The 24,723-nt window shown below is 48.0% G+C and overlaps 5 protein-coding genes and 3 pseudogenes across 5 annotated transcripts; all 8 read right to left on the reverse strand.

The window, feature by feature from the left end:
• Positions 1 to 5,901: 5,901 nt before the first annotated feature.
• Positions 5,902 to 7,170, reverse strand: LOC124003837 (histone H2A). The gene has a single exon (XM_046312444.1). The coding sequence runs from the start codon at positions 6,670 to 6,672 to the stop codon at positions 6,286 to 6,288; it is 387 nt and encodes a 128-aa protein (XP_046168400.1). The 5' UTR covers positions 6,673 to 7,170; the 3' UTR covers positions 5,902 to 6,285.
• Positions 7,171 to 7,253: 83 nt separating this feature from the next.
• Positions 7,254 to 8,044, reverse strand: LOC124003831 (histone H1). The gene has a single exon (XM_046312437.1). The coding sequence runs from the start codon at positions 7,947 to 7,949 to the stop codon at positions 7,326 to 7,328; it is 624 nt and encodes a 207-aa protein (XP_046168393.1). The 5' UTR covers positions 7,950 to 8,044; the 3' UTR covers positions 7,254 to 7,325.
• Positions 8,045 to 9,215: 1,171 nt separating this feature from the next.
• On the reverse strand, positions 9,216 to 17,157 carry LOC124003841 (annotated as a pseudogene).
• On the reverse strand, positions 9,228 to 9,702 carry LOC124003844 (annotated as a pseudogene).
• Positions 9,747 to 24,723, reverse strand: part of LOC124003849 — a 56,429-nt pseudogene continuing 41,452 nt past the window's right edge.
• On the reverse strand, positions 13,776 to 16,167 carry LOC124003834 (histone H3-like). The gene is given in 2 exon segments (XM_046312441.1): positions 13,776 to 15,908; positions 15,911 to 16,167. Coding segments are annotated over 2 exon segments (411 nt in total). The 5' UTR covers positions 16,001 to 16,167; the 3' UTR covers positions 13,776 to 15,587.
• Positions 17,460 to 17,831, reverse strand: LOC124004119 (histone H4-like). Its single transcript, XM_046312914.1, has one exon. The coding sequence runs from the start codon at positions 17,829 to 17,831 to the stop codon at positions 17,460 to 17,462; it is 372 nt and encodes a 123-aa protein (XP_046168870.1).
• Positions 23,334 to 24,716, reverse strand: LOC124003840 (histone H2A-like). The gene is given in 2 exon segments (XM_046312447.1): positions 23,334 to 24,120; positions 24,122 to 24,716. Coding segments are annotated over 2 exon segments (387 nt in total). The 5' UTR covers positions 24,176 to 24,716; the 3' UTR covers positions 23,334 to 23,787.

Raw genomic sequence — 24,723 nt, forward strand, 5'->3', positions numbered from 1 at the left:
CCGCCGAAACCGTACAGGGTGCGTCCCTGGCGTTTCAGAGCGTAGACCACGTCCATGGCCGTAACGGTCTTTCTCTTGGCGTGCTCGGTGTAGGTGACGGCGTCGCGGATCACGTTCTCAAGGAACACCTTCAGGACACCGCGGGTCTCCTCGTAGATCAGCCCGGAGATACGCTTCACGCCGCCACGGCGAGCCAGACGGCGAATGGCGGGCTTGGTGATTCCCTGGATGTTATCGCGGAGAACCTTTCGGTGACGCTTGGCGCCTCCTTTTCCGAGTCCCTTGCCGCCTTTACCTCTTCCAGACATTGTGTGTTCGCTAGCTGAGTTCAAGTGAATTAATGACGTATTTTTTTCTGCTTGGTGCTCTTATTATCTGCGTTTGGTGGACCTGATTGAAGCCAGTGGCACAGAAAGCGCGCGCTTTTGCCTGGCCTCTGCTGCAAAGGGGAGGGCGTTCGTTCTAGGGAACTATGGAGGAAGAAGAAATGAAAGCTACTTACATGTGCGGGTAACACACTCAAATACTGAGCTATGTTGAACACAAGGCCCAACTGTGACCACTACTAATTAATCTGTGTCCCACTCTTCACATTGATTGGTGTTGTTGTTGTTGTTGTTGTTGTTGCACCTGATTCAACTCTTTCAATCAGCTGTGCCTCTACAACAAAATGCCTACTCTACCCCTGCCTGGAAAACACTGAACTAGTAGGATTCAACCCACTGCAGTTTATATTTTTATTTTACTAGGCAAGTTAGTTCAGAACAATTTCTTATTTTCAATGACGGCCTAGGAACAGTGGTTTAACTGCCTGTTCAGGGCCAGAACGACAGATTTGTACCTTGTCAGCTCGGGGATTCGAACTTGCAACCTTTCAGTTAACTAGTCCAACGCTCTAGTGGTTAGTCACGTAATAGAGATAGGCCTAAAAACTCAAATAGTGTCACAAGTAGAAAGGAGAAACGAAGTGGAACATACGGGAAACAAATACACAAGGAATGCCACAAATCCTAAGGGGTCAGATATGTCACCTCAGCAGTCATGTAGCTCTTGAAGGCCATGTAATAACATCTTTCTTCTTTTTCTTCCCTAGACAGGATCCAGGTGGCCATGGGAAGGGTGGTGATACCTCTGCAAGCTGAAACGCTGTAAAACATACCTCATACACCCACCCGACACACACACACACAAAGGGATCGTTTTCCTATGCGTACAGAGGTGATAGGCATGTGCAAATATTGTATGGTACTTTTTCCAAAAACCAATAACATAGCCTTATATTATGGAAATAGTGGATGAGGTGGATCCTTTATAGGCCAGATAGGCTCAGATGTTGCATCGAATGATCTCAACAGGTCATTTCAAAGGGGACAAATGAGGCCCAAGGGCACATACTGGCGATTGATCAATCAGTGCAGTTGATTCACATCTCAGATGTGACTAGGTTTCATCTTACAACTTATTGTTGCCATAATTGTCTCTTACCTCTACTTAGTGGCTGCCGGCGTTCAACTAGCTGGGATGCAGCTAGTGTCATCCAAGCACAAAGCATAGCAAGTTAGAAGAAATAGGTTAAGGTTACGAAAAGGCTTAGGCTTACCCCAAATGTCACGTCCGTTCGTAGCTCTACTCCGTGTATGCACAACAAGTCATCACACAGAGAGCAAGCACACTTGAAGCACAACTGCACTGCCTGGAAGGCCGCAACGGACTGAATTGGAATCCCTCAAACAGCAAGCTAACTACATTCCGCTTTATGATGTCACAGTCAGCCCCTCGGAACACTGGTCCTCAACAATGTCAAACACCTTGGATACCCAAGCCAAACATTCTCTAACCAGTCACATTCACAAATCAACCAGGGGGAGAAGAAGTCTGCCACGAATTGAATGCTGAAAAGCTAACCTCCTTCACAGAGCAACATCATAGGACTGGGAGTTTGTGTTCAACAGCAGGTTAGACTCTGTCACTTGTTCCCTTCAACTGCTTGCGTTCCCCTATTATCAAGGGCTTAGTTCCTCTATAGGCTCAGTGCAGATACTTCAAATGCAGAGTACAACAACAAATAACAGAGGGCCTGTTACCACACCCTATAGGCTAGGAGTTGAACTTGGACCACAATGACAATGGTAGTAATTAGCCTGCAGCATCAATGACAGCTCCCTAACGGGGACATAAAGTGGAAATGGAGTTGCGACACATAGAGGAAAAGTCCTAATAAAATAGCCACATGTTTTTACCCCCATTTTTTTTTCACCTTTATTTAACCAGTTAGGCAAGTTGACAACAACTTGTCATTTACAATTGCGACCTGGCCAAGATAAAGCAAAGCAGTACGACACATACAACGACACAGACTTACACATGGAGTAAAACAAACATACAGTCAATAATACAGTATAAACAACTCTATATACGATGTGAGCAAATGAGGTGAGATAGGGAGGTAAAGGCAAAAAAGGCCATGGTGGCAAAGTAAATACAATATAGCAAGTCAAACACTGGAATGGTACATTTGCAATGGAACAAATGTGCAAAGTAGAAATAAAAATGATGGGGTGCAAAGGAGCAAAATAAATTCATTCATTCAATACAGTAGAGGAAGAGGTAGTTGTTTGGCCTAAATTATAGGTGGCCTATGTACAGGTGCAGTAATCTGTGAGCTGCTCTGACAGTTGGTGCTTAAAGCTAGGGAGATAAGTGTTTCCAGTTTCAGAGATTTTTGTACTTCCTTCCAGTCATTGGCAGCAGAGAACTGGAAGGAGATGCGGCCAAAGAAAGAATTGGGTTTGGGGGTGACTAGAGAGATATACATACACCTGTTTGGCAGAAATGCTTGTGTTACTAGCTCCAACAGCACAGTCAAGTCTAACAAGTAAGATCGAACCATGTTCCAACATTCCACACAATACACCCAAATGGAATTGGAATACATCAATATATGGACGAGCAATCTCAGACCGTCCGTAGACTAACATGAGCTATGCAAACGACCTCCACGTTAGGAATGTGCCCAGTGATATCTAACAAAAACACACATGGCAAGACAGGAAGGAAGACATGCACAAGTGCTCATGAAGAGGACATGAAGAAGACCGGAATCATCTCCAATCAAGTGAACAATGTCAAAGGAATAGGTCAAGTCATTTCACCGCCACCCGCTGGACCACAAGTCATTTTTCCAACACTGGCTCATCATTCAAGCCACATAGAAAGGGATCTTAACACCACCTGCTGGATCAGAAGTGCCACTCACAATGGCCACACAGAGCATTTCTCCCTCAAACCTGATGCAATTGTCACAACAAGTACGTGGTCCAAATCAAACATTAACTACAACAGATCATCAAATAGGCAAACACATGCTCATGTAGAGTACCTCAAATTATACAGTTACGTTGTCACCAAACCTAATCTGTCATTCATCTACAAATACATGCTCTTCTAAAGCCACAATGCAATGTTGACATGGTAGATTTCATTTCTTACAATATATGTCACTATTACTTCATTTGACTGCTCTTAAATCATATTCACTTAACCCTTTTGTTCACCTGCTGATGTTCTGCTGGTTTGTCTCTTGCAGATTTGGACATCATGTGAATGTATGTTTCTCAAGTATCAAAAGAGGGTAAGTTACATTGACCTACTTTATGAACAACGGAATGCTACTTTTCTCTCTAGCCTACTGCACTCTTTATCTGTAAGCTCTGGATGCCATTACCCCATGTAGCCTATAGAACTTTATCTCGACGACCACATTTTACACCAATGCACCCCGAGAATCGGTTGATGGTCGGGAATCAAGTGGATGATTGTGGGACCAATTACAGGAGGGGGTCTGTTGGATGAGGGTGTACTGAACTGTGCCTATAGCATGTCAAGTATCCCTTCAACGGGAAATAGGCTTTGCCAAATGGCCAGGGGCGCTGTCTATTTCAGCACCACGGAGCTCCGCTATTACCTGTCTCACGAGTGAAGATGCAACAGCAGACAATTCCCGCTCTTTGGTCCGGCAATGACACACTTTAGCCGTGTCATTGCTGCATTTAACTGGCAGCCTGTATTTAGGGCCTTTACTTTGTCTTATCATTTCGGTTCCTCAGCAAATATTCTTTTAAAAATGAACTAAATCCCACATCAGAAGTCGACTTCAAATCACGCCAAAGACACACGACTCTACTCAACGGGAGTCAGTACTATCAAATATTCTGCACTGTGAAGGTGTCATGTGCTGAGCCATTTAGTTCCTTATGAAGCCTATTTACGAAGCCAATGCAGCAATCAACACGTACCTGCCTGCATTGGTGATTGCTATTTTGTAATTGGTCAACTACTAATAGGGCAATCATCCCGGCTGCTTGTGTCCTGTTTCGTAACAGCTCTTTTGCAAGCCCTTGATGATTACATCTATTGATTCCTGCTGTCCTGATACCTTTTCTATGGTATGGCATTGGAATATTCAATCGCACACTGAATTCATCCCACTAAATTACATTCCTTCCATTTCTCCATTTATTCCACTATATCGAAACAACTTACCTATGCAATCACACAAACAAGCACAGAAGGGCGACTTAATAATATCACGTCTAATTTGGTGGCCTACAACATTTCCTATACTTTCAACCAAAACGTTGGTACCACTTTTTTTCGACCACCTTTCACTTGCGCTGGACAGAGATATATCATTTTACTTTCAATAGCTTAGTCAGTCGCATCAATTACGGGGTGCACACAGCTAACGTTGTAATGATCGGATCAAAACATGGATTTCTTTGCCATCCAGGAATGTCACATGGGCCAGAAATGATTGAATGGCCATTTTCACAAAGGAATAGACAGACTCTAGCATGTTACATTCCAAGAGCAATTGGATTCGAAAAAACACAACGTGCCCCACTTGGGGACCCGAGGACCGAGTTTGGGAAACGCTGGCCTGAAGATCAAATACCAATAGGGAGCCACTATGACGTGCTCACACGCTGACAGTACCCGCGTTTAACCACTAGATGGACTCCGTGCTCCACGGTAAACTTTTCCCCTCTCATCAGCGGCACTGCAACATGGGACTTTCAAAGTCAGTTGTTTGCCCTATATCATTACTATCACTTATTACTGATAGTGTATTTTCCCCCTCTTCTACTCTAGGCATACATCTAATCACATATAGAGAGCGTTATTGAAACGACACAAGTCAGTTAAGAACCAACTCTTAATTACAATCAGCCTGATACAGCCTGGAATCGAACCACGGTCTGTAGGGACTCGAGAGCAGGGAACACGGTGGGAAAGGGGCGTGTACAAATGGAACAATTGTGCCTTTTTGACTGAAATATGGAGGTGGCTCTTAAAAGAGCCTTTGGGGGATTTTGGAGATCAGGTCATCGTTTATGCACGCTCTCCGCGAATACGACGGGCCAGCTGGATGTCCTTGGGCATGATGGTCACCCTCTTGGCGTGGATGGCGCACAGGTTGGTGTCCTCGAACAGGCCGACCAGGTAAGCCTCGCTTGCCTCCTGCAGGGCCATCACTGCGGAACTCTGGAAGCGCAGGTCGGTCTTAAAGTCCTGGGCAATTTCTCGCACCAGGCGCTGGAAAGGCAGCTTGCGGATCAGCAGCTCAGTGGACTTCTGGTAACGACGGATCTCTCTAAGAGCCACGGTGCCGGGCCTGTAACGGTGAGGCTTCTTCACGCCGCCGGTGGCCGGGGCGCTCTTGCGCGCAGCCTTGGTGGCGAGCTGCTTCCTGGGTGCTTTGCCACCGGTGGATTTGCGAGCGGTTTGCTTGGTTCTGGCCATGGCGCTGGCGCTAGCTAGCTTCCTTCTTTCACAGTCGGAGTATAGCCTCCAAATGCCTATGTGAAGTTTATAAAGCCGGCAGCGGCGTCTGCTGATTGGTCACCATCTCCGCACCGCCCTGATTGGCCCGTTGCGGAGGCCTCCTCCGCCACCCATTGGACGGGACGCTCGGCCTCTCCGTGCCACCCCAAAATGCAACCCCCTCCCTCCCTCGCCGAGGCGCGCTTGGGTCTTTTGTTAGGGCCGCGAGCAACGTTAACACTTTACGCGCAATAACGCTCTTTCATTTTAGCCTAGTAGTTGTTATTCTTCATTCAGGCCTCATGTGGGCACTTGATACTGTGCGGTGTGTATATGTGTGTGTATCTAACAAACACGCCAAATAGTTGGCCAGGACACTTTGCGCTTTTGCTGAGCTAGGTGGTTGGCTCTTAAAAGAGCCTTTGGGGGTTGAGTAGTCAAGTTGCAGCCGAACCAGCGATTTTACTTGGCTTTGACGGCCTTCTCAGTCTTCTTGGGGAGCAGCACTGCCTGGATGTTGGGCAGAACACCACCCTGAGCGATGGTCACGCCGCCAAGCAGTTTGTTCAGCTCCTCGTCGTTACGGACTGCCAGCTGCAGGTGACGGGGGATGATACGAGTCTTCTTGTTGTCACGGGCAGCGTTTCCGGCCAACTCCAGGATCTCAGCAGTCAGGTACTCGAGCACTGCGGCCAGGTAGACTGGTGCGCCAGCGCCCACACGCTCGGCGTAGTTGCCTTTGCGCAGCAGCCTGTGCACACGGCCCACGGGGAACTGGAGCCCGGCACGGGATGAACGTGTCTTTGCCTTCGCCCTGGCCTTGCCTCCGGTTTTGCCTCTTCCGCTCATATTGGTAGCTTCAGTATGTGACAGAAAGTCTGAATGAACCGCTGGCCACCTCGAGAGCCTTACTTATACCTCGCCACAAGAGGCATCGATTGGCCACCGGACCGGTGTGGCCTTATCCAATTGGAGTGAGGGAGGGACACACAGACAGACAGTCAGCCCTAAGCCCGCCCCCACCCACCCGCCCCCAGGCAGGCAGGCAGGCAGCAGAGTGACAAGGGCTAGGCTACTGTGTTTCCCTCCGACTTTTGTTACTTTTTCTCGTTGGCGGGAGCGCCAAAGTGACAACTCAAATCACTGAGTGGCTCATAATACAAATGGCTGCTGTCCAACCCACTATAGTATGTATTCTTCTTATTATCACGATCAATGTGACATGTGAATTCTAACACCTATCACAACAATGTTGACAGGTGAGGGTGCTGCACTCTCTTGAGTGACAAATGTAAAGCCATTTAGCCACTCGAAAATGTGGTGCGTAAAAGTTATTCATTTCATTTCTTTTGCACCACGGGTAGGTAGGTAGGTAGGTAGGTAGGTAGGTAGGACGTACATGGAATGACATGCGCTTTTATGGAAAGAGGTGGGTGGCTCTTAAAAGAGCCTTTTGTGGTAACAACATGTGTCGAGTAGAAAGAACACTGTTTGTAATAGGTTTACTTCTTCTTGGGGGCTGCCTTCTTGGCCTTGGCTGCCTTGGGCTTGGCGGCTTTGGGCTTCGCTGCCTTGGTAGCCTTCTTGGGGCTCTTGGCCGCTTTCTTGGCCGCTGCGGCGGGCTTCTTCACCTTCTTTGGGCTCTTGGCGGCCTTTTTGGGTGTAGCGGGCTTCTTGGCCTTCTTGGGGGACTTCTTTGCGGCCACGGCCTTCTTGGCTGCTACCTTCTTGGGCTTCTTGGCGGCGGCGGGCTTCTTGGCGGCCACCTTCTTAGCTTTGGGGGCTGCGGCTTTCTTGGCGGGCTTCTTTGCCTCGACGGCCTTCTTGTTGAGCTTGAAGGAGCCGGAAGCACCGGTGCCCTTGGTCTGGACCAGGGTGCCCTTGGTGACGAGGCTCTTGACGGCGATCTTGACACGGGAGTTGTTCTTCTCCACGTCGTAGCCGCCTGCCGCCAGAGACTTCTTGAGCGCGGCCAGGGACACGCCGCTCCTCTCCTTGGAGGCGGACACCGCCTTGACGATGAGCTCGCCTACGCTGGGTCCCGCTTTCTTGGGCTTGGCTGCTGCCTTCTTCTTGGGTGCCTTGGCCGGCGCGGCGGCGGCGGGTGCTGGTGCGACTTCTGCCATGTCTGTCGTTGGGTCCGGTAAACACACACACTTACAACACTACGGTAGTCTGTGAGGAGGAGTACTTTGCTGTAGACGCTGCTCTGCGCTATTGAAGCTCCACACCGTGCAGGGGGCTGGCCTTAAACGCGACATGAGAACCATGTAGACTCAAGCCACCCAGCTCGGCTTCTCCGGGCTGGCCAAATGCTCTTTCACTTGTGTTTTCTGGTCGCCAATATCGGGCCAAAAGTCACCGACGGAGCCGTGTTTTTGGCCCAAAAGCGAACGGCCCAGCGAGCAGACTTGTGTCCGTTCAGAATAAAGTCATGTGGGCTGCAGAAGCCCCGTGCATTTTGCTGCGACTCGCTCAAAACCTCACCGTTCGACTGTCGGGTGGAGCGGTGCGCACTGCTTTTCCTGTGCTATTTGTCTCCTAAATGGCCTAAAAGTGCATCCGATTGCGAGCACCATTGATTGTGGAGTGAGCCGAGATGTCTGGCAAGGGAGTCAAATGGTTTGGCGTCCCCTGATGTGCTCCTTGGTGTTTTAAAGGAGAGCTCTTTTGGGGACCTTAAAACACATGCACTTGTGAGGCCTGGCTGAGACTACTTTCACGTTGTATTCGTCATGTGTCCAGGAGGCACAGGAAATAATACACTGTCCAACAACATGCTTACTTGCACTGTGTGTGTGTGTGTGTGTGTGTGTGTGTGTGTGATGTTTTATTAGTCCTTTAGTTGGATTTGGAGCCTGCTCTTTGTGCACATTGTGTGTTTTTTCTTCTGCTAGGTAGTCCCTCTCTCTCTGTCTCTCTCTGTGTCTCTGTCTGTGTCTCTTTCAAACGCGTGTCATCCAGATGAGGTGAGGGCCAAAGTAGTTGAGCTCACCTTGTCTCTGGACTCCGCAGCGTGACTCGTGCCGGTCTTTGTGTCTGTGGGTCTTGGTGTCTGGCTGTGCGGCCGGCGCTATGGAGGCTGGCGCCCCATGCGCTTGTTCGCCCTGATATAGGCCTAGAGAGAGCGATTTGGAGGCTCTTCTCCTCCTCCTCCTCCTCTCTCTTGTACAGGTGCAAGGGCTAGTTTCAATCGGTGACGTCACTTGCTCGGAGACTGTTGTTCATGTGGGCAGAGGGTCCCTGCTTCGGCCTAAAGTGATACAGGCTCCAGTCATTGGAGCACGAGTGGAATCCCACTCACTGTGTTCTACTGGCATGCACACATTCCTACCCTGTTCATGACAGCATTATTTATCCCCCCCCCCAATTGGACACAACACTCTAACATGTCCTCACACACACACACACACACACACACAATGGATTAGCTTTTTTCACTGACAGGGTGGGTGGCTCTTAAAAGAGCCTTTGGGTTACTACAGCACTCCAAATGCGCTGTTTACTTGGAGCTGGTGTACTTGGTCACGGCCTTGGTGCCCTCGGACACTGCGTGCTTGGCCAGCTCTCCGGGGAGCAGCAGGCGCACCGCGGTCTGGATCCCTGGAGGTGATGGTGGAACGCTTGTTGTAGTGGGCCAGGCGAGACGACTCTCCGGCGATACGCTCGAAGATGTCGTTCACGAACGAGTTCATGATTCCCATGGCCTTGGAGGAGATGCCGGTATCGGGGTGGACCTGCTTCAGGACTTTGTACACGTAAATGGCGTAGCTCTCCTTCCTAGACTTTCGGCGCTTCTTGCCGCCTTTCCCTGCGGTCTTGGTGACGGCTTTCTTGGAGCCCTTCTTGGGCGCGGACTTTGCTGGCTCGGGCATGATGCTGATGAGCTAATTCGCCGGCCGTGGACACACCCCTGCTTTCTCATAGGCGCCCCTGCCATTTGCCCAGTGGAGCTGAGCGCGCATAAGAGCCTTCCACTCAGAGGCTTTGCTTCCCTAACAAAGACCTGTCCCCCTTATTCCATAGCCTATGCTCTGTCACTGGTGGGGAATGGTGTGTTTCAAAAAAATACCCATGCAATGCCCAGAAATAAAGCCCCCCTTTTTGGACTTGGTGGGGATTTCCCAGCCGTGGTGCCTTTATTTCGGGTGTCTCGTAATACGACTGTACGCAAAGCCTGCACTGAACATAGCCTCCTGTCGTGAACACTTCTTCCCCGTCCACTCAGAGTGGCTCATGGTTTAATACGACTGTACTGAACATAGACTCCTGTCGTGAACACTTCTTCCCCATCCACTCAGTGGCTCATGGTTTAATACGACTGTACTGAACATAGACTCCTGTCGTGAACATTTCTTCCCCATCCACTCAGTGGCTCATGGTTTTATACTGCGTCCCTGGCGTTTCAGAGCGTAGACCACGTCCATGGCCGTAACGGTCTTTCTCTTGGCGTGCTCGGTGTAGGTGACGGCGTCGCGGATCACGTTCTCAAGGAACACCTTCAGGACACCGCGGGTCTCCTCGTAGATCAGCCCGGAGATACGCTTCACGCCGCCACGGCGAGCCAGACGGCGAATGGCGGGCTTGGTGATTCCCTGGATGTTATCGCGGAGAACCTTTCGGTGACGCTTGGCGCCTCCTTTTCCGAGTCCCTTGCCGCCTTTACCTCTTCCAGACATTGTGTGTTCGCTAGCTGAGTTCAAGTGAATTAATGACGTATTTTTTTCTGCTTGGTGCTCTTATTATCTGCGTTTGGTGGACCTGATTGAAGCCAGTGGCACAGAAAGCGCGCGCTTTTGCCTGGCCTCTGCTGCAAAGGGGAGGGCGTTCGTTCTAGGGAACTATGGAGGAAGAAGAAATGAAAGCTACTTACATGTGCGGGTAACACACTCAAATACTGAGCTATGTTGAACACAAGGCCCAACTGTGACCACTACTAATTAATCTGTGTCCCACTCTTCACATTGATTGGTGTTGTTGTTGTTGTTGTTGTTGTTGCACCTGATTCAACTCTTTCAATCAGCTGTGCCTCTACAACAAAATGCCTACTCTACCCCTGCCTGGAAAACACTGAACTAGTAGGATTCAACCCACTGCAGTTTATATTTTTATTTTACTAGGCAAGTTAGTTCAGAACAATTTCTTATTTTCAATGACGGCCTAGGAACAGTGGGTTAACTGCCTGTTCAGGGCCAGAACGACAGATTTGTACCTTGTCAGCTCGGGGATTCGAACTTGCAACCTTTCAGTTAACTAGTCCAACGCTCTAGTGGTTAGTCACGTAATAGAGATAGGCCTAAAAAACTCAAATAGTGTCACAAGTAGAAAGGAGAAACGAAGTGGGACATACGGGAAACAAATACACAAGGAATGCCACAAATCCTAAGGGGTCAGATATGTCACCTCAGCAGTCATGTAGCTCTTGAAGGCCATGTAATAACATCTTTCTTCTTTTTCTTCCCTAGACAGGATCCAGGTGGCCATGGGAAGGGTGGTGATACCTCTGCAAGCTGAAACGCTGTAAAACATACCTCATACACCCACCCGACACACACACACACAAAGGGATCGTTTTCCTATGCGTACAGAGGTGATAGGCATGTGCAAATATTGTATGGTACTTTTTTCAAAAACCAATAACATAGCCTTATATTATGGAAATAGTGGTATGAGGTGGATCCTTTATAGGCCAGATAGGCTCAGATGTTGCATCGAATGATCTCAACAGGTCATTTCAAAGGGGACAAATGAGGCCCAAGGGCACATACTGGCGATTGATCAATCAGTGCAGTTGATTCACATCTCAGATGTGACTAGGTTTCATCTTACAACTTATTGTTGCCATAATTGTCTCTTACCTCTACTTAGTGGCTGCCGGCGTTCAACTAGCTGGGATGCAGCTAGTGTCATCCAAGCACAAAGCATAGCAAGTTAGAAGAAATAGGTTAAGGTTACGAAAAGGCTTAGGCTTACCCCAAATGTCACGTCCGTTCGTAGCTCTACTCCGTGTATGCACAACAAGTCATCACACAGAGAGCAAGCACACTTGAAGCACAACTGCACTGCCTGGAAGGCCGCAACGGACTGAATTGGAATCCCTCAAACAGCAAGCTAACTACATTCCGCTTTATGATGTCACAGTCAGCCCCTCGGAACACTGGTCCTCAACAATGTCAAACACCTTGGATACCCAAGCCAAACATTCTCTAACCAGTCACATTCACAAATCAACCAGGGGAGAAGAAGTCTGCCACGAATTGAATGCTGAAAAGCTAACCTCCTTCACAGAGCAACATCATAGGACTGGGAGTTTGTGTTCAACAGCAGGTTAGACTCTGTCACTTGTTCCCTTCAACTGCTTGCGTTCCCCTATTATCAAGGGCTTAGTTCCTCTATAGGCTCAGTGCAGATACTTCAAATGCAGAGTACAACAACAAATAACAGAGGGCCTGTTACCACACCCTATAGGCTAGGAGTTGAACTTGGACCACAATGACAATGGTAGTAATTAGCCTGCAGCATCAATGACAGCTCCCTAACGGGGACATAAAGTGGAAATGGAGTTGCGACACATAGAGGAAAAGTCCTAATAAAATAGCCACATGTTTTTACCCCCATTTTTTTTTCACCTTTATTTAACCAGTTAGGCAAGTTGACAACAACTTGTCATTTACAATTGCGACCTGGCCAAGATAAAGCAAAGCAGTACGACACATACAACGACACAGACTTACACATGGAGTAAAACAAACATACAGTCAATAATACAGTATAAACAACTCTATATACGATGTGAGCAAATGAGGTGAGATAGGGAGGTAAAGGCAAAAAAGGCCATGGTGGCAAAGTAAATACAATATAGCAAGTCAAACACTGGAATGGTACATTTGCAATGGAACAAATGTGCAAAGTAGAAATAAAAATGATGGGGTGCAAAGGAGCAAAATAAATTCATTCATTCAATACAGTAGAGGAAGAGGTAGTTGTTTGGCCTAAATTATAGGTGGCCTATGTACAGGTGCAGTAATCTGTGAGCTGCTCTGACAGTTGGTGCTTAAAGCTAGGGAGATAAGTGTTTCCAGTTTCAGAGATTTTTGTACTTCCTTCCAGTCATTGGCAGCAGAGAACTGGAAGGAGATGCGGCCAAAGAAAGAATTGGGTTTGGGGGTGACTAGAGAGATATACATACACCTGTTTGGCAGAAATGCTTGTGTTACTAGCTCCAACAGCACAGTCAAGTCTAACAAGTAAGATCGAACCATGTTCCAACATTCCACACAATACACCCAAATGGAATTGGAATACATCAATATATGGACGAGCAATCTCAGACCGTCCGTAGACTAACATGAGCTATGCAAACGACCTCCACGTTAGGAATGTGCCCAGTGATATCTAACAAAAACACACATGGCAAGACAGGAAGGAAGACATGCACAAGTGCTCATGAAGAGGACATGAAGAAGACCGGAATCATCTCCAATCAAGTGAACAATGTCAAAGGAATAGGTCAAGTCATTTCACCGCCACCCGCTGGACCACAAGTCATTTTTCCAACACTGGCTCATCATTCAAGCCACATAGAAAGGGATCTTAACACCACCTGCTGGATCAGAAGTGCCACTCACAATGGCCACACAGAGCATTTCTCCCTCAAACCTGATGCAATTGTCACAACAAGTACGTGGTCCAAATCAAACATTAACTACAACAGATCATCAAATAGGCAAACACATGCTCATGTAGAGTACCTCAAATTATACAGTTACGTTGTCACCAAACCTAATCTGTCATTCATCTACAAATACATGCTCTTCTAAAGCCACAATGCAATGTTGACATGGTAGATTTCATTTCTTACAATATATGTCACTATTACTTCATTTGACTGCTCTTAAATCATATTCACTTAACCCTTTTGTTCACCTGCTGATGTTCTGCTGGTTTGTCTCTTGCAGATTTGGACATCATGTGAATGTATGTTTCTCAAGTATCAAAAGAGGGTAAGTTACATTGACCTACTTTATGAACAACGGAATGCTACTTTTCTCTCTAGCCTACTGCACTCTTTATCTGTAAGCTCTGGATGCCATTACCCCATGTAGCCTATAGAACTTTATCTCGACGACCACATTTTACACCAATGCACCCCGAGAATCGGTTGATGGTCGGGAATCAAGTGGATGATTGTGGGACCAATTACAGGAGGGGGTCTGTTGGATGAGGGGTGTACTGAACTGTGCCTATAGCATGTCAAGTATCCCTTCAACGGGAAATAGGCTTTGCCAAATGGCCAGGGGCGCTGTCTATTTCAGCACCACGGAGCTCCGCTATTACCTGTCTCACGAGTGAAGATGCAACAGCAGACAATTCCCGCTCTTTGGTCCGGCAATGACACACTTTAGCCGTGTCATTGCTGCATTTAACTGGCAGCCTGTATTTAGGGCCTTTACTTTGTCTTATCATTTCGGTTCCTCAGCAAATATTCTTTTAAAAATGAACTAAATCCCACATCAGAAGTCGACTTCAAATCACGCCAAAGACACACGACTCTACTCAACGGGAGTCAGTACTATCAAATATTCTGCACTGTGAAGGTGTCATGTGCTGAGCCATTTAGTTCCTTATGAAGCCTATTTACGAAGCCAATGCAGCAATCAACACGTACCTGCCTGCATTGGTGATTGCTATTTTGTAATTGGTCAACTACTAATAGGGCAATCATCCCGGCTGCTTGTGTCCTGTTTCGTAACAGCTCTTTTGCAAGCCCTTGATGATTACATCTATTGATTCCTGCTGTCCTGATACCTTTTCTATGGTATGGCATTGGAATATTCAATCGCACACTGAATTCATCCCACTAAATTACATTCCTTCCATTTCTCCATTTATTCCACTATATCGAAACAACTTACCTATGCAATCACACAAACAAGCACAGAAGGGCGACTTAATAATATCACGTCTAATTTGGTGGCCTACAACATTTCCTATACTTTCAACCAAAACGTTGGTACCACTTTTTTTCGACCACCTTTCACTTGCGCTGGACAGAGATATATCATTTTACTTTCAATAGCTTAGTCAGTCGCATCAATTACGGGGTGCACACAGCTAACGTTGTAATGATCGGATCAAAACATGGATTTCTTTGCCATCCAGGAATGTCACATGGGCCAGAAATGATTGAATGGCCATTTTCACAAAGGAATAGACAGACTCTAGCATGTTACATTCCAAGAGCAATTGGATTCGAAAAAACACAACGTGCCCCACTTGGGGACCCGAGGACCGAGTTTGGGAAACGCTGGCCTGAAGATCAAATACCAATAGGGAGCCACTATGACGTGCTCACACGCTGACAGTACCCGCGTTTAACCACTAGATGGACTCCGTGCTCCACGGTAAACTTTTCCCCTCTCATCAGCGGCACTGCAACATGGGACTTTCAAAGTCAGTTGTTTGCCCTATATCATTACTATCACTTATTACTGATAGTGTATTTTCCCCCTCTTCTACTCTAGGCATACATCTAATCACATATAGAGAGCGTTATTGAAACGACACAAGTCAGTTAAGAACCAACTCTTAATTACAATCAGCCTGATACAGCCTGGAATCGAACCACGGTCTGTAGGGACTCGAGAGCAGGGAACACGGTGGGAAAGGGGCGTGTACAAATGGAACAATTGTGCCTTTTTGACTGAAATATGGAGGTGGCTCTTAAAAGAGCCTTTGGGGGATTTTGGAGATCAGGTCATCGTTTATGCACGCTCTCCGCGAATACGACGGGCCAGCTGGATGTCCTTGGGCATGATGGTCACCCTCTTGGCGTGGATGGCGCACAGGTTGGTGTCCTCGAACAGGCCGACCAGGTAAGCCTCGCTTGCCTCCTGCAGGGCCATCACTGCGGAACTCTGGAAGCGCAGGTCGGTCTTAAAGTCCTGGGCAATTTCTCGCACCAGGCGCTGGAAAGGCAGCTTGCGGATCAGCAGCTCAGTGGACTTCTGGTAACGACGGATCTCTCTAAGAGCCACGGTGCCGGGCCTGTAACGGTGAGGCTTCTTCACGCCGCCGGTGGAGGCTGGGCGCTCTTGCGCGCAGCCTTGGTGGCGAGCTGCTTCCTGGGTGCTTTGCCACCGGTGGATTTGCGAGCGGTTTGCTTGGTTCTGGCCATGGCGCTAGCTAGCTTCCTTCTTTCACAGTCGGAGTATAGCCTCCAAATGCCTATGTGAAGTTTATAAAGCCGGCAGCGGCGTCTGCTGATTGGTCACCATCTCCGCACCGCCCTGATTGGCCCGTTGCGGAGGCCTCCTCCGCCACCCATTGGACGGGACGCTCGGCCTCTCCGTGCCACCCCAAAATGCAACCCCCTCCCTCCCTCGCCGAGGCGCAATGGATTAACTTGCTTAAAAGAGCCTTTGGGTTACTACAGCACTCCAAATGCGCTGTTTACTTGGAGCTGGTGTACTTGGTCACGGCCTTGGTGCCCTCGGACACTGCGTGCTTGGCCAGCTCTCCGGGGAGCAGCAGGCGCACCGCGGTCTGGATCTCCCTGGAGGTGATGGTGGAACGCTTGTTGTAGTGGGCCAGGCGAGACGACTCTCCGGCGATACGCTCGAAGATGTCGTTCACGAACGAGTTCATGATTCCCATGGCCTTGGAGGAGATGCCGGTATCGGGGTGGACCTGCTTCAGGACTTTGTACACGTAAATGGCGTAGACTTTCGGGGTGGACCTGCTTCAGGACTTTGTACACGTAAATGGCGTAGCTCTCCTTCCTAGACTTTCGGCGCTTCTTGCCGCCTTTCCCTGCGGTCTTGGTGACGGCTTTCTGGAGCCCTTCTTGGGCGCGGACTTTGCTGGCTCGGGCATGATGCTGATGTGTCGTTGCTTCTCACAAACGAATGAGGGGGCGGAGAGCCCTTTCCCTCTTATGAAGACGAAGCTAAGCTAATTCGCCGGCCGTGGACACACCCCTGCTTTCTCATAGGCGCCCCTGCCATTTGCCCAGTGGAGCTGAGCGCGCATAAGAGCCTTCCACTCAGAGGCTTTGCTTCCCTAACAAAGACCTGTCCCCCTTATTCCATAGCCTATGCTCTGTCACTGGTGGGGAATGGTGTGTTTCAAAAAAATACCCATGCAATGCCCAGAAATAAAGCCCCCCTTTTTGGACTTGGTGGGGATTTCCCAGCCGTGGTGCCTTTATTTCGGGTGTCTCGTAATACGACTGTACGCAAAGCCTGCACTGAACATAGCCTCCTGTCGTGAACACTTCTTCCCCGTCCACTCAGAGTGGCTCATGGTTTAATACGACTGTACTGAACATAGACTCCTGTCGTGAACACTTCTTTCCACGTGAACACTTCTTCAGTGTGGCTCATGGTTTAATACGACTGTACTGAACATAGACTCCTGTCGTGAACATTTCTTCCCCATCCACTCAGTGGCTCATGGTTTTATACGACTATACTGAACATAGACTCCTGTCGTGAACACTTCTTCCCCGTCCACTCGGAGTGGCTCATGGTTTAATACGACTGTAATGGATTTGGCCCTTTTGAAGCGGATGTGGGTGGCTCTTAAAAGAGCCTTTGGGTTCAAGTCGGGATGTTGACGTTCCGAGTAGAGTGTGTTTAACCGCCGAAACCGTACAGGGTGCGTCCCTGGCGTTTCAGAGCGTAGACCACGTCCATGGCCGTAACGGTCTTTCTCTTCTTGGCGTGCTCGGTGTAGGTGACGGCGTCGCGGATCACGTTCTCAAGGAACACCTTCAGGACACCGCGGGTCTCCTCGTAGATCAGCCCGGAGATACGCTTCACGCCGCCACGGCGAGCCAGACGGCGAATGGCGGGCTTGGTGATTCCCTGGATGTTATCGCGGAGAACCTTTTGGTGACGTAGATCAGCCCGGAGATACGCTTCACCGGCGAGCCAGACGGCGAATGGCGGGCTTGGTGATTCCCTTTTCGGTGAGTCCCTTTTGCCGCCTTTACCTCTTCCAGACATTGTGTGTTCGCTAGCTGAGTTCAAGTGAATTAATGACGTATTTTTTTCTGCTTGGTGCTCTTATTATCTGCGTTTGGTGGACCTGATTGAAGCCAGTGGCACAGAAAGCGCGCGCTTTTGCCTGGCCTCTGCTGCAAAGGGGAGGGCGTTCGTTCTAGGGAACTATGGAGGAAGAAGAAATGAAAGCTACTTACATGTGCGGGTAACACACTCAAATACTGACCTATGTTGAACACAAGGCCCAACTGTGACCACTACTAATTAATCTGTGTCCCACTCTTCACATTGATTGGTGTTGTTGTTGTTGTTGTTGTTGTTGCACCTGATTCAACTCTTTCAATCAGCTGTGCCTCTACAACAAAATGCCTACTCTACCCCTGCCTGGAAAACACTGAACTAGTAGGATTCAACCCACTGCAGTTTATATTCAATTAGTTCTGCAGTTTACCTGATTCAATACAACAAAATGCCTTTTCAACCCACTGCAGTTTATATTTTTATTTTACTAGGCAAGTTAGTTCAGAACAATTTCTTATTTTCAATGACGGCCTAGGAACAGTGGGTTTAACTGCCTGTTCAGGGCCAGAACGACAGATTTGTACCTTGTCAGCTCGGGGATTCGAACTTGCAACCTTTCAGTTAACTAGTCCAACGCTCTAGTGGTTAGTCACGTAATAGAGATAGGCCTAAAAAACTCAAATAGTGTCACAAGTAGAAAGGAGAAACGAAGTGGAACATACGGGAAACAAATACACAAGGAATGCCACAAATCCTAAGGGGTCAGATATGTCACCTCAGCAGTCATGTAGCTCTTGAAGGCCATGTAATAACATCTTTCTTCTTTTTCTTCCCTAGACAGGATCCAGGTGGCCATGGGAAGGGTGGTGATACCTCTGCAAGCTGAAACGCTGTAAAACATACCTCATACACCCACCCGACACACACACACACAAAGGGATCGTTTTCCTATGCGTACAGAGGTGATAGGCATGTGCAAATATTGTATGGTACTTTTTCCAAAAACCAATAACATAGCCTTATATTATGGAAATAGTGGTATGAGGTGGATCCTTTATAGGCCAGATAGGCTCAGATGTTGCATCGAATGATCTCAACAGGTCATTTCAAAGGGGACAAATGAGGCCCAAGGGCACATACTGGCGATTGATCAATCAGTGCAGTTGATTCACATCTCAGATGTGACTAGGTTTCATCTTACAACTTATTGTTGCCATAATTGTCTCTTACCTCTACTTAGTGGCTGCGTTCAACTAGCTGGGATGCAGCTAGTGTCATCCAAGCACAAAGCATAGCAAGTTAGAAGAAATAGGTTAAGGTTACGAAAAGGCTTAGGCTTACCCCAAATGTCACGTCCGTTCGTAGCTCTACTCCGTGTATGCACAACAAGTCATCACACAGAGAGCACACTTGAAGCAACACACTTGAACTGCACTGCCTGGAAGGCCGCAACGGACTGAATTGGAATCCCTCAAACAGCAAGCTAACTACATTCCGCTTTATGATGTCACAGTCAGCCCCTCGGAACACTGGTCCTCAACAATGTCAAACACCTTGGATACCCAAGCCAAACATTCTCTAACCAGTCACATTCACAAATCAACCAGGGGAGAAGAAGTCTGCCACGAATTGAATGCTGAAAAGCTAACCTCCTTCACAGAGCAACATCATAGGACTGGGAGTTTGTGTTCAACAGCAGGTTAGACTCTGTCACTTGTTCCCTTCAACTGCTTGCGTTCCCCTATTATCAAGGGCTTAGTTCCTCTATAGGCTCAGTGCAGATACTTCAAATGCAGAGTACAACAACAAATAACAGAGGGCCTGTTACCACACCCTATAGGCTAGGAGTTGAACTTGGACCACAATGACAATGGTAGTAATTAGCCTGCAGCATCAAGCATTTTTTTTTCACCTTTATTTAACCAGTTAGGCAAGTTGACAACAACTTGTCATTTACAATTGCGACCTGGCCAAGATAAAGCAAAGCAGTACGACACATACAACGACACAGACTTACACATGGAGTAAAACAAACATACAGTCAATAATACAGTATAAACAACTCTATATACGATGTGAGCAAATGAGGTGAGATAGGGGAGGTAAAGGCAAAAAAGGCCATGGTGGCAAAGTAAATACAATATAGCAAGTCAAACACTGGAATGGTACATTTGCAATGGAACAAATGTGCAAAGTAGAAATAAAAATGATGGGGTGCAAAGGAGCAAAATAAATTCATTCATTCAATACAGTAGAGGAAGAGGTAGTTGTTTGGCCTAAATTATAGGTGGCCTATGTACAGGTGCAGTAATCTGTGAGCTGCTCTGACAGTTGGTGCTTAAAGCTAGGGAGATAAGTGTTTCCAGTTTCAGAGATTTTTGTACTTCCTTCCAGTCATTGGCAGCAGAGAACTGGAAGGAGATGCGGCCAAAGAAAGAATTGGGTTTGGGGGTGACTAGAGAGATATACATACACCTGTTTGGCAGAAATGCTTGTGTTACTAGCTCCAACAGCACAGTCAAGTCTAACAAGTAAGATCGAACCATGTTCCAACATTCCACACAATACACCCAAATGGAATTGGAATACATCAATATATGGACGAGCAATCTCAGACCGTCCGTAGACTAACATGAGCTATGCAAACGACCTCCACGTTAGGAATGTGCCCAGTGATATCTAACAAAAACACACATGGCAAGACAGGAAGGAAGACATGCACAAGTGCTCATGAAGAGGACATGAAGAAGACCGGAATCATCTCCAATCAAGTGAACAATGTCAAAGGAATAGGTCAGTCATTTCACCGCCGCCCCCGCTGGACCACAAGTCATTTTTCCAACACTGGCTCATCATTCAAGCCACATAGAAAGGGATCTTAACACCACCTGCTGGATCAGAAGTGCCACTCACAATGGCCACACAGAGCATTTCTCCCTCAAACCTGATGCAATTGTCACAACAAGTACGTGGTCCAAATCAAACATTAACTACAACAGATCATCAAATAGGCAAACACATGCTCATGTAGAGTACCTCAAATTATACAGTTACGTTGTCACCAAACCTAATCTGTCATTCATCTACAAATACATGCTCTTCTAAAGCCACAATGCAATGTTGACATGGTAGATTTCATTTCTTACAATATATGTCACTATTACTTCATTTGACTGCTCTTAAATCATATTCACTTAACCCTTTTGTTCACCTGCTGATGTTCTGCTGGTTTGTCTCTTGCAGATTTGGACATCATGTGAATGTATGTTTCTCAAGTATCAAAAGAGGGTAAGTTACATTGACCTACTTTATGAACAACGGAATGCTACTTTTCTCTCTAGCCTACTGCACTCTTTATCTGTAAGCTCTGGATGCCATTACCCCATGTAGCCTATAGAACTTTATCTCGACGACCACATTTTACACCAATGCACCCCGAGAATCGGTTGATGGTCGGGAATCAAGTGGATGATTGTGGGACCAATTACAGGAGGGGGTCTGTTGGATGAGGGGTGTACTGAACTGTGCCTATAGCATGTCAAGTATCCCTTCAACGGGAAATAGGCTTTGCCAAATGGCCAGGGGCGCTGTCTATTTCAGCACCACGGAGCTCCGCTATTACCTGTCTCACGAGTGAAGATGCAACAGCAGACAATTCCCGCTCTTTGGTCCGGCAATGACACACTTTAGCCGTGTCATTGCTGCATTTAACTGGCAGCCTGTATTTAGGGCCTTTACTTTGTCTTATCATTTCGGTTCCTCAGCAAATATTCTTTTAAAAATGAACTAAATCCCACATCAGAAGTCGACTTCAAATCACGCCAAAGACACACGACTCTACTCAACGGGAGTCAGTACTATCAAATATTCTGCACTGTGAAGGTGTCATGTGCTGAGCCATTTAGTTCCTTATGAAGCCTATTTACGAAGCCAATGCAGCAATCAACACGTACCTGCCTGCATTGGTGATTGCTATTTTGTAATTGGTCAACTACTAATAGGGCAATCATCCCGGCTGCTTGTGTCCTGTTTCGTAACAGCTCTTTTGCAAGCCCTTGATGATTACATCTATTGATTCCTGCTGTCCTGATACCTTTTCTATGGTATGGCATTGGAATATTCAATCGCACACTGAATTCATCCCACTAAATTACATTCCTTCCATTTCTCCATTTATTCCACTATATCGAAACAACTTACCTATGCAATCACACAAACAAGCACAGAAGGGCGACTTAATAATATCACGTCTAATTTGGTGGCCTACAACATTTCCTATACTTTCAACCAAAACGTTGGTACCACTTTTTTTCGACCACCTTTCACTTGCGCTGGACAGAGATATATCATTTTACTTTCAATAGCTTAGTCAGTCGCATCAATTACGGGGTGCACACAGCTAACGTTGTAATGATCGGATCAAAACATGGATTTCTTTGCCATCCAGGAATGTCACATGGGCCAGAAATGATTGAATGGCCATTTTCACAAAGGAATAGACAGACTCTAGCATGTTACATTCCAAGAGCAATTGGATTTGAAAAAACACAACGTGCCCCACTTGGGGACCCGAGGACCGAGTTTGGGAAACGCTGGCCTGAAGATCAAATACCAATAGGGAGCCACTATGACGTGCTCACACGCTGACAGTACCCGCGTTTAACCACTAGATGGACTCCGTGCTCCACGGTAAACTTTTCCCCTCTCATCAGCGGCACTGCAACATGGGACTTTCAAAGTCAGTTGTTTGCCCTATATCATTACTATCACTTATTACTGATAGTGTATTTTCCCCCTCTTCTACTCTAGGCATACATCTAATCACATATAGAGAGCGTTATTGAAACGACACAAGTCAGTTAAGAACCAACTCTTAATTACAATCAGCCTGATACAGCCTGGAATCGAACCACGGTCTGTAGGGACTCGAGAGCAGGGAACACGGTGGGAAAAGGGGCGTGTACAAATGGAACAATTGTGCCTTTTTGACTGAAATATGGAGGTGGCTCTTAAAAGAGCCTTTGGGGGATTTTGGAGATCAGGTCATCGTTTATGCACGCTCTCCGCGAATACGACGGGCCAGCTGGATGTCCTTGGGCATGATGGTCACCCTCTTGGCGTGGATGGCGCACAGGTTGGTGTCCTCGAACAGGCCGACCAGGTAAGCCTCGCTTGCCTCCTGCAGGGCCATCACTGCGGAACTCTGGAAGCGCAGGTCGGTCTTAAAGTCCTGGGCAATTTCTCGCACCAGGCGCTGGAAAGGCAGCTTGCGGATCAGCAGCTCAGTGGACTTCTGGTAACGACGGATCTCTCTAAGAGCCACGGTGCCGGGCCTGTAACGGTGAGGCTTCTTCACGCCGCCGGTGGCCGGGGCGCTCTTGCGCGCAGCCTTGGTGGCGAGCTGCTTCCTGGGTGCTTTGCCACCGGTGGATTTGCGAGCGGTTTGCTTGGTTCTGGCCATGGCGCTAGCTAGCTTCCTTCTTTCACAGTCGGAGTATAGCCTCCAAATGCCTATGTGAAGTTTATAAAGCCGGCAGCGGCGTCTGCTGATTGGTCACCATCTCCGCACCGCCCTGATTGGCCCGTTGCGGAGGCCTCCTCCGCCACCCATTGGACGGGACGCTCGGCCTCTCCGTGCCACCCCAAAATGCAACCCCCTCCCTCCCTCGCCGAGGCGCGCTTGGGTCTTTTGTTAGGGCCGCGAGCAACGTTAACACTTTACGCGCAATAACGCTCTTTCATTTTAGCCTAGTAGTTGTTATTCTTCATTCAGGCCTCATGTGGGCACTTGATACTGTGCGGTGTGTATATGTGTGTGTATCTAACAAACACGCCAAATAGTTGGCCAGGACACTTTGCGCTTTTGCTGAGCTAGGTGGTTGGCTCTTAAAAGAGCCTTTGGGGGTTGAGTAGTCAAGTTGCAGCCGAACCAGCGATTTTACTTGGCTTTGACGGCCTTCTCAGTCTTCTTGGGGAGCAGCACTGCCTGGATGTTGGGCAGAACACCACCCTGAGCGATGGTCACGCCGCCAAGCAGTTTGTTCAGCTCCTCGTCGTTACGGACTGCCAGCTGCAGGTGACGGGGGATGATACGAGTCTTCTTGTTGTCACGGGCAGCGTTTCCGGCCAACTCCAGGATCTCAGCAGTCAGGTACTCGAGCACTGCGGCCAGGTAGACTGGTGCGCCAGCGCCCACACGCTCGGCGTAGTTGCCTTTGCGCAGCAGCCTGTGCACACGGCCCACGGGGAACTGGAGCCCGGCACGGGATGAAACGTGTCTTTGCCTTCGCCCTGGCCTTGCCTCCGGTTTTGCCTCTTCCGCTCATATTGGTAGCTTCAGTATGTGACAGAAAGTCTGAATGAACCGCTGGCCACCTCGAGAGCCTTACTTATACCTCGCCACAAGAGGCATCGATTGGCCACCGGACCGGTGTGGCCTTATCCAATTGGAGTGAGGGAGGGACACACAGACAGACAGTCAGCCCTAAGCCCGCCCCCACCCACCCGCCCCCAGGCAGGCAGGCAGGCAGCAGAGTGACAAGGGCTAGGCTACTGTGTTTCCCTCCGACTTTTGTTACTTTTTCTCGTTGGCGGGAGCGCCAAAGTGACAACTCAAATCACTGAGTGGCTCATAATACAAATGGCTGCTGTCCAACCCACTATAGTATGTATTCTTCTTATTATCACGATCAATGTGACATGTGAATTCTAACACCTATCACAACAATGTTGACAGGTGAGGGTGCTGCACTCTTGAGTGACAAATGTAAAGCCATTTAGCCACTCGAAAATGTGGTGCGTAAAAGTTATTCATTTCATTTCTTTTGCACCACGGGTAGGTAGGTAGGTAGGTAGGTAGGTAGGTAGGACGTAC

This window comes from Oncorhynchus gorbuscha, linkage group LG18, assembly GCF_021184085.1.
Source record: "Oncorhynchus gorbuscha isolate QuinsamMale2020 ecotype Even-year linkage group LG18, OgorEven_v1.0, whole genome shotgun sequence".
NCBI lineage: Eukaryota > Metazoa > Chordata > Actinopteri > Salmoniformes > Salmonidae > Oncorhynchus > Oncorhynchus gorbuscha.